The 13,209-nt window shown below is 42.5% G+C and overlaps 1 protein-coding gene across 1 annotated transcript; it reads left to right on the forward strand.

Annotated features, from left to right (window-relative positions):
* Positions 1-10,792: 10,792 nt before the first annotated feature.
* On the forward strand, positions 10,793-12,414 carry LOC311118779 (zona pellucida-like domain-containing protein 1; the record flags this gene model as incomplete). Its single annotated transcript, XM_084193559.1, has 1 exon — positions 10,793-12,414. Exon 1 carries the CDS (start codon positions 11,224-11,226, stop codon positions 12,412-12,414), a length of 1,191 nt encoding a protein of 396 aa, XP_084049685.1. The 5' UTR covers positions 10,793-11,223.
* Between the last annotated feature and the right edge of the window lie 795 nt (positions 12,415-13,209).

Raw genomic sequence — 13,209 nt, forward strand, 5'->3', positions numbered from 1 at the left:
TCCCCCTCTCCACTACTCCATTCCATCCATGTCTCTCTGTCACTCACTCTCCTCCCTCTCCGTCTCCCCGTGCAGAAGATGATCCTGATAGGGGTCTGCCTTGCGGTCTCTCTGATCATCCTCATCATCTCTCTGGCTGTGGGGCTCAGTTAGGGAGCCACCGACATCCAGACCTTGGCCTGAGGGTGGGTGCCCCTCTGGGCTTGGAGAGGCCTGGTTAAGGGCCTTGTCACCTCCCTGGAGGATGGCTCCATGTCTTCCACACTCACCTAGCTCTCTGGTGGTCTGGTCTACCTTCACCCACCCTGGTTAAAAGAAGGTGTGTCAAAGACTGAAGAGCTGGAACACATAGTTACTGGGCAGACAGGTTCTGGAACACATAGTTACTGGGCAGACAGGTTCTGGAACACATAGTTACTGGGCAGACAGGTTCTGGAACACATAGTTACTGGGAAGACCGGTTCTGGAACACATAGTTACTGGGCAGACAGGTTCTGGAACACATAGTTACTGGGCAGACAGGTTCTGGAACACATAGTTACTGGGCAGACCGGTTCTGGAACACATAGTTACTGGGCAGACCGGTTCTGGAACACATAGTTACTGGGCAGACAGGTTCTGGAACACATAGTTACTGGGCAGACAGGTTCTGGAACACATAGTTACTGGGCAGACAGGTTCTGGAACACATAGTTACTGGGCAGACTGGTTCTGGAACACATAGTTACTGGGCAGACAGGTTCTGGAACACATAGTTACTGGGCAGACCGGTTCTGGAACACATAGTCACAGGGCAGACAGGTTCTGGAACACATAGTTACTGGGCAGACAGGTTCTGGAACACATAGTTACTGGGCAGACCGGTTCTGGAACACATAGTCACAGGGCAGACAGGTTCTGGAACACATAGTTACTGGGCAGACAGGTTCTGGAACACATAGTTACTGGGCAGACAGGTTCTGGAACACATAGTTACTGGGCAGACCGGTTCTGGAACACATAGTTACAGGGTAGACAGGTTCTGGATCACATAGTCACAGGGCAGACAGGTTCTGCTACTTCATGTTGAGGATATCCACACCCATAGAAATCCCATGAACACTACAGATAGATCTCAATAATTAGTGGTCCTTGGTAGAGCATGGCACTTGCAATGTCAGGATAGTGGGTTTGATTCCTGGGACCACCCGTACGTGAAATGGGCTGTAAGTTGCTTTGTATTAAAGTGTCTGGTAAATGTCCTGTATTATAATTGAATGATCTTTTTACCTGTTTGTGTCTGCAAGTCATCACCCTACATGTGACCCAGTCATGTTGTATGAGTGCTTCTGTGTTGTTGAAGGAGATGTTTTGCATGTTTTATAATCATGTTGATGTACTGTGCAGTGTATGAATCATTATCTATGACCACGATGATATAATCAACTACTGGCTGTACTACGTACTGTGCATGGCTTCTGTTTTCAGAGAAACCCTGTATTTAAACGAATAATAATACAGAATGTGGAAATTGCCCTAACTGACCCGTAGCACTCCAATACTGTCTGTGAGAATAATCTTAAGCGCTGTGTTCTGTTATTAATAACCCGTTGTTTAGGTGTTTATCTTTAACACATTTTTACTCTTCTCTTCACATGCTGCCTGGTATGTTTGTTTCTCTTTTTAAAATGTGCAGAAGAAAATCATGATCATTATTTGCTGTGTGATTCTGGGAATCGTCATTGCTTCTACTATTGGAGGATACCTAGGAATAGCCTGAGACATACACCAAAGGTCATGTCAGGAGCCAGGCACGCACGCATACACGCACGCACGCACGCACACAGGTCCACAAGTGGGGCCATTTTACCTGAATACAACATCATGTGTTCCTCAGCACGAAGCTCATTGTGATCAATTATACACACACCGTGTACAGGACAAGGATTGTAATTTCCGCATGAGTTCCTTTTTTTTTTTTTGTAAATGTGTGTTTCTGTAAAGTGTTTATCTGAGTGTTGAGTATTGTCAAAGATTTTGAAATGTTTCCAAAATGTATTTTTGAATAGGGATGTAAGAAACTAATGCTATACATACTAACACATTCCAAACTTCCAAATGTTGTGTTGAATCAGTTTTGAAACGCTGAATGTATTGTAACAACCCCACCACGTTGCAGTCTTTTCCTGACACGGTTGTTTTGATAACCAATGAACGGTTATAACCCAGGATCTGACGTCTGCTGAAAAGTCAGGAGTGTTTATTTTTTACTGTAATTCCTTAATCAGATATTACCGTAATCTTGTTGTCAGTAGGGTTTCTTTTTTACTATAATTTCTTCATTAGTTATTACTGTAATCGTGTTGTGTGACACAGACATAGACGCAGAAAGAAAAATATCTCAGCGCTGCAGAGACTCATACAGGACTAGTAAAGGCCCAGTGCACTACTTTTGTCCCCAAAATATTTGTTACAAATTGTTGTATTATAATAATTTGTTGTTGTTATTATTGTGATTTTTCAGGGGGTGCTGCAGAACCCTCAGCATCCCTATTTCCCGCGGCTAGTGACTGACAGTATACTATACATATTACACATTTTATATCATATATAATATAATCATATATAATATTAATATAATATTGTCATATATAATATAATACATCATATTATGTCATATGTAATATGTAATATAATCACAATACATTCATATAATAGTATGTCATATGTCATATAATCTTATAATATAATCATATTTAATATTAATGTAATATTATGTAATATGTAACATTATATTATGTGTGATAATGATGAGGCCAGTAAACTTGGACATTCTGCTCCTCTGGCCTCCATAGACCCTAACTCATAACACTGGCCTCCATAGACCCTAACTCATAACACTGGCCTCCATAGACCCTAACTCATAACACTGGCCTCTATAGACCCTTAACTCATAACACTGGCCTCCATAGACCCTAACTCATAACACTGGCCTCTATAGTCCCTAACTCATAACACTGGCCTCCATAGACCCTAACTCATAACACTGGCCTCTATAGACCCTTAACTCATAACACTGGCCTCTATAGACCCTTAACTCATAACACTGGCCTCCATAGACCCTAACTCATAACACTGGCCTCCATAGACCCTAACTCATAACACTGGCCTCTATAGACCCTTAACTCATAACACTGGCCTCTATAGACCCTTAACTCATAACACTGGCCTCTATAGACCCTAACTCATAACACTGGCCTCCATAGACCATAACTCATAACACTGGTCTCTATAGATTCTAACTCATAACACTGGCCTCTATAGACCCTTAACTCATAACACTGGCCTCTATAGACCCTTAACTCATAACACTAGCATGGTTTATTTCAAGATACGGTGACGTTGTGTTCTGTGGAAAACCAATGAAGAAAACTATATGGATGTAGGTTTGGTTGTTGTTCGTGAGATCGCCCCATGCAGAGCCTGGCAATGAGTCAGTATTATTGCATTTGTTATTTTGCTATGTCACATCCTATTCTGGAAGGTCAAGACCCTCATTTTAACTATCAACATCACAGTATCCCATAATGCCTTACCTACTGTACAATACTGCCTGCTGAATTCCAGTGTTGTGTGTGTGTGAGAGAGAGAGAGAGAGAGAGAGAGAGAGAGAGAGAGAGAGAGAGAGAGCATTTGAATGTCTGAAACCAATGTTTTTTGTGATTTGACTGAGGAATAGCATCTACCACTGCCAATGATTGTAAATATGCTGTTGAGATGGAGTCTAGACGGTTGCTCTCTATTTTGTTCTGCTTCTGTGAACCCCTGATATTTTAGGTTCCTGTTGAACTGCATTTTAGCTTTTAACAAACAAGGCTGGGATTCATTCAAACCCACCATAGCAATGTTTTATGCAATGTCTTTATTTACAGTATTCATCTTGTGTACACACACTTCTAATTCTGAAAAGTGAAAGCATACCTGTGAGGGGGGTCGCCCTGGTAGTAGTTGTAGGTTTTTATACAGTACCCAAGACCAGTCTGTGAGTTTATTTGACCATTTGAAAAAAAGGTTACTGTGTAAATACTGCAATGTGGGTTTGATTGAATTGAGTCCCAAGTATTTTCTCCTACCTTGCTACTCAGTTCTGTTCGGTTGGTCTGTGAGGGAGTTGCTAGCTGAATCTGGTGAATCATGCACAAACAAACCACAACCATGATGCCTACTCAACGTGTTGCCTTTGTGTTGTGATGCTATGTTTTGCTTTTGTTATTAAGTAAAGTTTGTCTGTAAGTTTGATGCCTCTCTTTTTCCTTAGTCTTAGGCCCATTGCACATGCCCACTCACCACCTGTCCACCAGACAGATGTCAGATCAGCATTTTATTGATATTTGATACAGTTGTCAGTGGCCGTAACTAGCAAAGGATCATGGACGATGTAGTCTTTTTCATCCTGCCTGAGAGAGTCAACCGGGAGCCTCCTCGTAGCCTGCCGGCCTGTGATTGGTCTGTGTCAGCAGCATGTTGTCCTGTGTGGCGACAAATGTTGTAGTCAGAATGTATCACTATTTAATTAAATATCTCGATTTGTAGCAAACTAAAATAATTCACTGTGGGGATCGAACATGATCATGATAAACTAATTTTAGAGCCCAAAACGGCCGTCTAAAAATTAATTGTTTGGCCGTTAGCTTGCTACGCATTAGCCGATCAGCAGAGCTCTTGACTTCACGCTCCAGACCGGACACTGGGGGCCTGTACCTAACTAGCTAGCTAAGCATGGATGCCAAAAGACGACGCTAGCTAGACTCGGGAGCTCATGGCCACACAGGCTACAGTAGCCAACTGGTCATGACATGATTACACCATGGGCAACAATGACTCACGACTAGTTCGTTTTCAGACAAATATGTTCAACTCATAGTTATTTTATCCACTGACCACTGCATTTAGGAGGAGGATAGATAAATTACTGAATTGTAGCTAGCTAGCTCACTGGCCAGGCAGTAGCCACTACTAACCAACCAATCAGAGGCTAGTAGTGGCTATTCTTTGTTACATTTGGGTTAACTTCAAAATAACAAGTAGTGGACTTTCATTTTACGCCAAAATGTATTTGGTGATCAAGCTAAAGCTAGGCTTTCCAAGTCGTTTGGCGCTCAGTGTTCATGCCGGCGAGCTAGCTAAACAGATGGCTCTGCAGCGCATCAGTGTGACGTCACGCACCCAAGAAGGCTCAACCAATCACCTGACGGGTTCTTTGTCGTAACTCATGAATATTAATGACTTTGCCTCCGGGTAGTAATAATAATAATAATAATATGCCATTTAGCAGACGCTTTTAATCCAAAGCGATTTACAGTCATGTGTGCATACATTTTTACGTAGGGGTATGCTACGAATGGGTATGCTACGAAAGGAAATTTCACCAACAGTAAGGGGGCCCACTAGAGGCCACACTTCTGTCGCTTATTGGTAGGGCCGGCCCTGATTGTGTCATCTGTACAATACAGTACAATGAGCATAAAGATGTGTGATACAATAAATTATGTATTCCTTGCAAACCAAAATGAGTTGTTAGGAGGTCCATGGAACATCATGAAATGGTCGTCAGGACGTTGTGTCATGGTCCTGTGGAGGTTTTGTCTAGTTCCAGGGACGTCCCCAAGGACATTTAGGACGTTCTCAGGACGTTGTGTCATGGTCCCGTGGAGGTTTTTGTCTAATTCCCGGTTTGTTCTGGGGACATCTCCGAGGACATTTATAGGACGTTCTTAGAACGTTCTGTAATGGTCCCGTGGAGGTTTTTGTCTAGTTCCCGGCTTGTTCCTGGACGTCATTGAGGACCAGGTCAGGATGCTTATCGGACGTTCTCAGTACATTCAGTGTATCAGTCATTAGGACCGCATCTGATGGTCCCAGAGAAGCAATAAATGAAAAAAACGTTATACCTACCTACTTGGGTATGCGCATTTCATTACACATCATCACTCCTAGTTACCGTTGCCGAGCCCATCAAGGCCGTGATTGGTGAACCATTGAGCCATTCACAGCTCTTTGTCTGTTAGCAAGGATTGGGACACCCACACACACAAACAGCGCGTTTAACATACAGTACATATGTACTTTAACATACAGTACTTTTCACAAACAGTACAACGTACCTATTTGACACTCTTTGACATACATGATTACATTGTGCATGTTCATTTATACAGTAGTTATTATTCAACATGTCCTCACCTGGGATTTGAACTCACAACCTCTTAGGGCTCATGGTGTAACCGCGGCAGTCAGTTTTACCGTTACATCCTATACATAATATTCTGAGTGTGAGTAGCAAAGCAAAGGGTCTGGTTTCCAAAAACATATCTATTTTTTAATGACGACCTGTTCTAAACCTCTTCTAGACAAAGGTCCCCCAGAGAACGTTCCGTTGGAACTATCACATAATGTCCTGATTACAGAAAAAAAGTATAATAATATAATAATATAATAATATGCCATTTAGCAGACGCTTACTTACTTACAGTCATGTCTTGGGAAGGTTCTAAAAAAGTATTAAAGGACAATTCCGCCAGTTTATAACCTGTTATTATGCTGTTAGTATATATGCACTACTGTAAGATTTGATACAAATTGTATGTTTTATTGTTTTCAATAATCATACTGCACGATGCCTTGTTTAGAACTATAAGCCAGATATTTCAACCGATGTATAAATGTGAAGCATCCGGTTGGCGTTTCCACTCACTACCAAATATGGTGATGAAAGGAAGCCCAGTGTGCCGGCAGTGGGAGAAGATGGAGCGAGATGGACTTTGGCCAACATTCTGCAAATGTTCTAATCGATGAAACATTTGATCTCCATATCTGTTTCTGTTTTAAAAAACTAGAATCTGTAACAAACAGAGTAAGCTGCGTTTTGTAGACTTGACCCTTTCTAAAAGTTTCAAAACAATTGCGTTGTTTAGAAGGAGTGCAAGGGCAAATTTAGTTATTTCACTCATGCCCGCCTCCTTGCTTGTTCTGCCCACTATGATTAATTTGCTCCCATTTGAAACGACAAGCTCTGGTCTATCTTGGTTTAGTTATACAAATCTTTGCTTCTGTATTGCCCTCATCTACAGCATACTACGATTCCCAGGGTGCATTTTGCCTCCCATGCAATGCTCTGCCTAGTTAGCCTGCAGTTAGCTTAGCTGGCTAACAAGCTCAGCGAAGCTTAGTCTAGATATATTGCTTTGGACACACCTACTCATTCAAGTGTTTTTCTTTATTTTTACTATTTTCTACATTGTAGAAGAATAGTGAAGACATCAAAACTATGAAATAACACATATGGAATCATGTAGTAACCAAAAAAAGTGTTAAACAAATCAAAATATATTTTCTATTTTCTATTTTTCAAAGTAGCCACCCTTTGCCTTGATGACAGCTTTGCACACTCTTGGCATTCTCTCAACCAGCTTCACCAGGAATGCTTTTCCAACAGTCTTGAAGGAGTTCCCACATGCTGAGCACTTGTTGGCTGCTTTTCCTTCACTCTGCGGTCCAACTCATCCCAAACCATCTCAATTGGGTTGAGGTCGGGTGATTGTGGAGGCCAGGTCATCTGATGCAGCACTCCATCACTCTCCTACGTGGTCAAATAGCCTTTACACAGCCTGGAGGTGTGTTGGGTCATTGTCCTGTTGAAAAACAAATGATAGTCCCACTAAGCCCAAACCAGATGTGATGGCGTATCGCTGCAGAATGCTGTGGTAGCCATGCTGGTTAAGTGTGCCTTGAATTCTAAATAAATCACTGACAGTGTCACCAGCAAAGCACCCCCACACCACCTCCTCCATGCTTCACGGTGAGAACCACACATGCAGAGATTCATCCGTTCACCTACTCTGTGTCTCACAAAGACATGGTGGTTGGGTAAATCTCAAATTTGGACTCATCGGACCAAAGGACAGTTTTCCACCGGTCTAATGTCCATTGCTCGTGTTTCTTGGCCCAAGCAAGTCTCTTCTTCTTATTGGTGTCCTTTAGTAGTGGTTTCTTTGCAGCAATTCGACCATGAAGGCCTGATTCACACAGTCTCCTCTGAACAGTTGATGTTGAGATGTGTCTGTTACTTGAACTCTGTGAAGCATTTATTTGGGCTGCAATATATGAGGCTGGTAACTCTAATGAACTTATCCTCTGCAGCAGAGGTAACTCTGGGTCTTCCTTTCCTGTGGCGGTCCTCATGAGAGCTAGTTTCATCATAGCACTTGATCGTTTTTGCGACTGCTCTTGAAGAAAGTTCTTGAAATGTTCTGGATTGACTGACCTTCATGTCCTAAAGTAATGATGGACTGTCATTTCTCTTTGTTTATTTGAGCTGTTCTTGCCATAATATGGACTTGGTCTTTTACCAAATGGGGCTATCTTCTGTATACCACCCCTACCTTGTCACAGCACAACTGATTGGCTCAAACGAAGAAGGAAAGAAGGAAATATATTCTAGTTGTATCTAGTTAGCAGGCTAGCCTGACTGCTACATCTGATACAGTTGAAGTCGGAAGTTTACATACACTTAGGTTGGAGTCATTAAAACTCGTTTTTCAACCACTCCACAAATTTCTTGTTTACAAACTATAGTTTTGGCAAGTCGGTTAGGACATTTACTTTGTGCATGACAAAAGTAATCTTTCCAACAATTGTTTACAGACAGATTATTTCACTTATAATTCACTGTATCACAATTCCAGTGGGTCAGAAGCTTACATACACTAAGTTGACTGTGCCTTTAAACAGCTTGGAAAATTCCATAAAATGATGTCATGGCTTTAGAAGCTTCTGATAGGCTAATTGACATCATTTGAGTCAATTGGAGGTGTACCTGTGGATGTATTTCAAGGCCTACCTCAAACTCAGTGCCTCTTTGCTTGACATCATGGGAAAATCAAAAGAAATCAGCCAAGACCTCAGAAAAAAATGTGTAGACCTCCACAAGTCTGGTACATCCTTGGGAGCAAATTCCAAACGCCTGAAGGTTACACGTTCATCTGTACAAACAATAGTAAGCAAGTATAAACACCATGGGACCACACAGCCGTCATACCGCTCAGGAAGGAGACGCATTCCGTCTCCTAGAGATGAACGTACTTTGATGCGAAAAGTGCAAATCAATCCCAGAACAACAGCAAAGGACCTTGTGAAGATGCTGGAGGAAACAGGTACAAAAGTATCTATAGCCACAGTAAAACGAGTCCTATATTGACATAACCTGAAAGACACAAGGACAAAGATCATACTTTTTGGAGAAATGTCCTCTGGTCTGATGAAACAAAAATAGAACTGTTTGGCCATAATTACCATTGTTATGTTTGGAGGAAAAAGGGGGACGCTTGCAAGCCGAAGAATACATTTACATTTTACATTTTAGTCATTTAGCAGACGCTCTTATCCAGAGCGAACTTACAGCTAGTGAGTGCATACATTTTCATACTTTTTCACACCATCCCAACCGTGAAGCACAGGGGTGGCAGCATCATGCTGTGGGGGTGCTTTGCTGCAGGAGGGACTGGTGCACTTCACAAAATAGATGGCATCATGAGGAAGGAAAATTACGTGGATATATTGAAGGAACATCTCAAGACATCAGTCAGGAAGTTAAAGCTTGGTCGCAAATGGGTCTTCCAAATGGACAATGACCCCAAGCATACTTCCAAAGTTGTGGCAAAATGGCTTAAGGACAACAAAGTCAAGGTATTGGAGTGGCCATCACAAATCCCTGACCTCAATCCTGTAGAAAATGTGTGGGCAGAACTGAAAAAGCGTGTGCGAGCAAGGAGGCCTACAAACCTGACTCAGTTATACCAGCTCTATCAGGAGGAATGGACCAAAATTCACCCAACTTATTGTGGGAAGCTTGTGGAAGGCTACCCAAAATGTTTGACCCAAGTTAAACTATTTAAAGGCAATGCTACCAAATACTAATTGAGTGTATGTAAACTTCTGACCCACTGGGAATGTGATGAAAGAAATAAAAGCTGAAAGAAATCATTCTCTCTACTATTATTCTGACATTTCACATTCTTAAAATAAAGTGGTGATCCTAACTGACCTAAGACATTGAATTTTTACTAGGATTAAATGTCAGGAATTGTGAAAAACTGAGTTTAAATGTATTTGGCTAAGGTGTATGTAAACTTCCGACTTCAACTGTACATACATACATATACATATCCTTAAAAAAAAAAAGATTCCCCTTTATTACTTTCCAACCCCACCACCCCTTCCCTAATTGGAGTAAACTAGTGACCAACAACGCTTAGGCCTCTACTTCCAGCTTATACTTACTATATACATTTTATGGACACAGTCAATTTTACAATAATTATATTTTGTTTGTTTTTCTCCTGAACTTCTTCTACTCTCAACCTCTCCGATCATTTTCATGATGTCCATCCGGTTTGCTTCTATTTCGGCGGTCCCATTCTGTGAGCTCGTGTGGCCTACCACTTCGCAGCTGAGCCGTTGTTGCTCCTAGACGTTTCCACTTCACAATAACAGCACTTACAGCTGACCAGGGCAGCTCTAGCAGGGCAGAAATTTGACGAACTGACTTGTTGGAAAGGTGGCATCCTATGAAGGGGCCACGTTGAAAGTCACTGAGCTCTTCAATACGGGCCATTCTACTGCCAATGTTTGTCAATGGAGATTGCATGGCTACGTGCTCAATTTTATACACCTGTCAGCAATGGGTGGGGCTGAAATAGCCGAATCCACTAATTTGAAGGGTGTCCACATTACTTGTTTTTTGTACTATTTTTATTCACTTAATTACTTTTCTATTGCTGTTCCAGTGTCGACGTGAACCTGCAAGTCAGCATTTCATGGCACTGTTCTCCACCTATATCATAATTTATAAACAGACTAGAACTTGAACTTCTGGGCCATTGTGTACTCTCTTATGACCACATTGGGTCATGAGAAAGGCCAACAGGGTATTGTGGGGAGTTGAAATGAGGCCAACAAAGGTGTCATTTACATTCAATACTTACTCCATGAAACATCATATCAGCCCAAGGGAACCTGTATTTTAAAGAGACACTGACAAAAGAAATAGGCCATTGTCTCTGCGTGACACCCTCAACACATTGTAATCATTTGAATACGCAGAGCAACATCGACCTTGTTTCTGTCCAATCCCAAGAAGGAGCCCTGGCTAAAAGAGCACCTGTATCGGAGCGGGACAGTCAAGATATGAACACAGCAAGGAACGCAAAAATGAAACTTCTCTGCTTTTTCCTTTTGGCCATGATGGTCGCAAAGAATAGTCAACTACAATTAAGTGACTGCGGAACAAACTTAAGACGGCCACAATACACTGACATCTCGGTAACTTGTGGAACCAAATCTATTGGCCTTGCTGTCCTCATCTGCCCTGCCATTTACACTGGCTACAACGAGTCCCTGCTTATCCTCAACCACATCATGAATGGCCCAGCCTGCAAGGGAACCCTGGATGAAAGTGTGACTCCACCTGTCTTGAGGTTTGAATTCCCCCTCAACCCAACCAATTCTTGTGGCAGCCACTTTAGGACAACCAGCGCTGCAGGCACAGGAATATTCTCGGACTTCTCCAACCTCCAAACGGTGAACATCAGCGGTGTGGTCCGATCATATGATCCCACCACAGGGACAGTCACATACAACGCTGTGCTGAAGTATTTCTACTCCTGTGCCTATCCCCTAGAGTACCTGATCAATAACACCCAGATTGATACATCTGCATCCTCCATTGCAGTGAAGGACAACAGTGGTAGTTTCATCAGTACTTTGAGCCTTAATCTTTTCAGTGATGACAACTACAGTTCACCTTTAATCATTCCGAAACAGGGTCTTGAGCTGAGGACCAAAATCTGCGCTCGAGTCCAGGCCACCAACCTGACCTCCCATTACCATGTGCTCCTGGACCAATGCTACGCCTCCATTTCTACACAACCCGACAGTGACAACTCCACTATCTTCAACCTATTTGTCCCTTGCAGCACTGACCCACTGACCGTCATCAAAGAGAACGGAGAGAGTCAACGTGCCTGCTTCTCCTTCCCGGCAATCCGCTTCATGGAGCAGCCGAATGAGATGATGTCCACCTACTTCCTCCACTGCATCACCCGTCTCTGTGAGGAGAGCGCCTGCAGTACTCTCAAACAATGTAACAACAGGAGGAGAAGGAGTGCTGTTCCTCAAACTGTAGACGGAGTGACAGGGTACACAACCATTAGCTCCACTCCTATCACCATCAGAGCAGAAAGTGTTGTGGCAATAAAAGAACAGCAGACCGCCAGCAACAACTCAGACGCTTCTACAGGTCTTGGGGTGGTAGTTGGCTTCCTCTGCATCCTTGTCATTATAATGGCAGCCGTCTTCTACAGGAGACTCAACCATTAAAGGGGGTTGACTGCAAATGGCATTGTCCTTTTAAATACAGGTCAGGTTGGTGGCCTTGACTTGAGTATAGATTGGGTCCTCCGCTCAAGGGCGTATGTGTCCACCTGCTGTTCTCACTATTCTGGTGGAGGACTGATCTCAACTTATCATGCCTTTTTCATATTTGTTTACATTTGGGAATAGCGAAATCTTGTTTTTTTCGAGTTATCTGTCAGCTATAGCAATATGAATTGTGCGTATACTAAATAAAAGAACAATTAATCTTTTAGAACGTTTACGTAAAGAGACTATGACAGGCTTAGCAAGTGCTATGGGCGGTTCACATCCTGTCGGAGTGATCGGAAGAACGACTTCTCTACTTCGGAGGAACTACTTGGAGCGTTCACCTGCTCGGAGCTCAGAAGGAACGCAAGATCCATTCTCACCACTGACAGCCGAAAATCACGGCCATGTTTGTGGTGCGTGAAGTCAGAGTTCGGCATGTGGGACAGATCGGGGTCGATCTGGAGGGGCGTTCACATGCATTTATCCCAGTAGGAAGGTCGTATTTACAAGTTCCCTACATAATGTGAACGCGGCATTAACGCAGCTCTGCCCCAAAGGAAGAATTAATGTGGTTGGTTGACTCAATGGCGAGGGCGGAGCTTACATTTAATTTCAAACATGCTGCGTGCTCTAAAAGGATAATTTGACCAGTCTGCTGTTACAGGGAGTGAGCAATTTTTTGTGATTTATTGCATGATTCTGTTTTTGTAGAAAACTAGCTATATTTATCATTGGAAAGTTGTTTTAATC

Source organism: Coregonus lavaretus (assembly GCF_964263955.1).
Source record: "Coregonus lavaretus genome assembly, contig: HAP1_SCAFFOLD_2067, whole genome shotgun sequence".
Taxonomy (NCBI): domain Eukaryota; kingdom Metazoa; phylum Chordata; class Actinopteri; order Salmoniformes; family Salmonidae; genus Coregonus; species Coregonus lavaretus.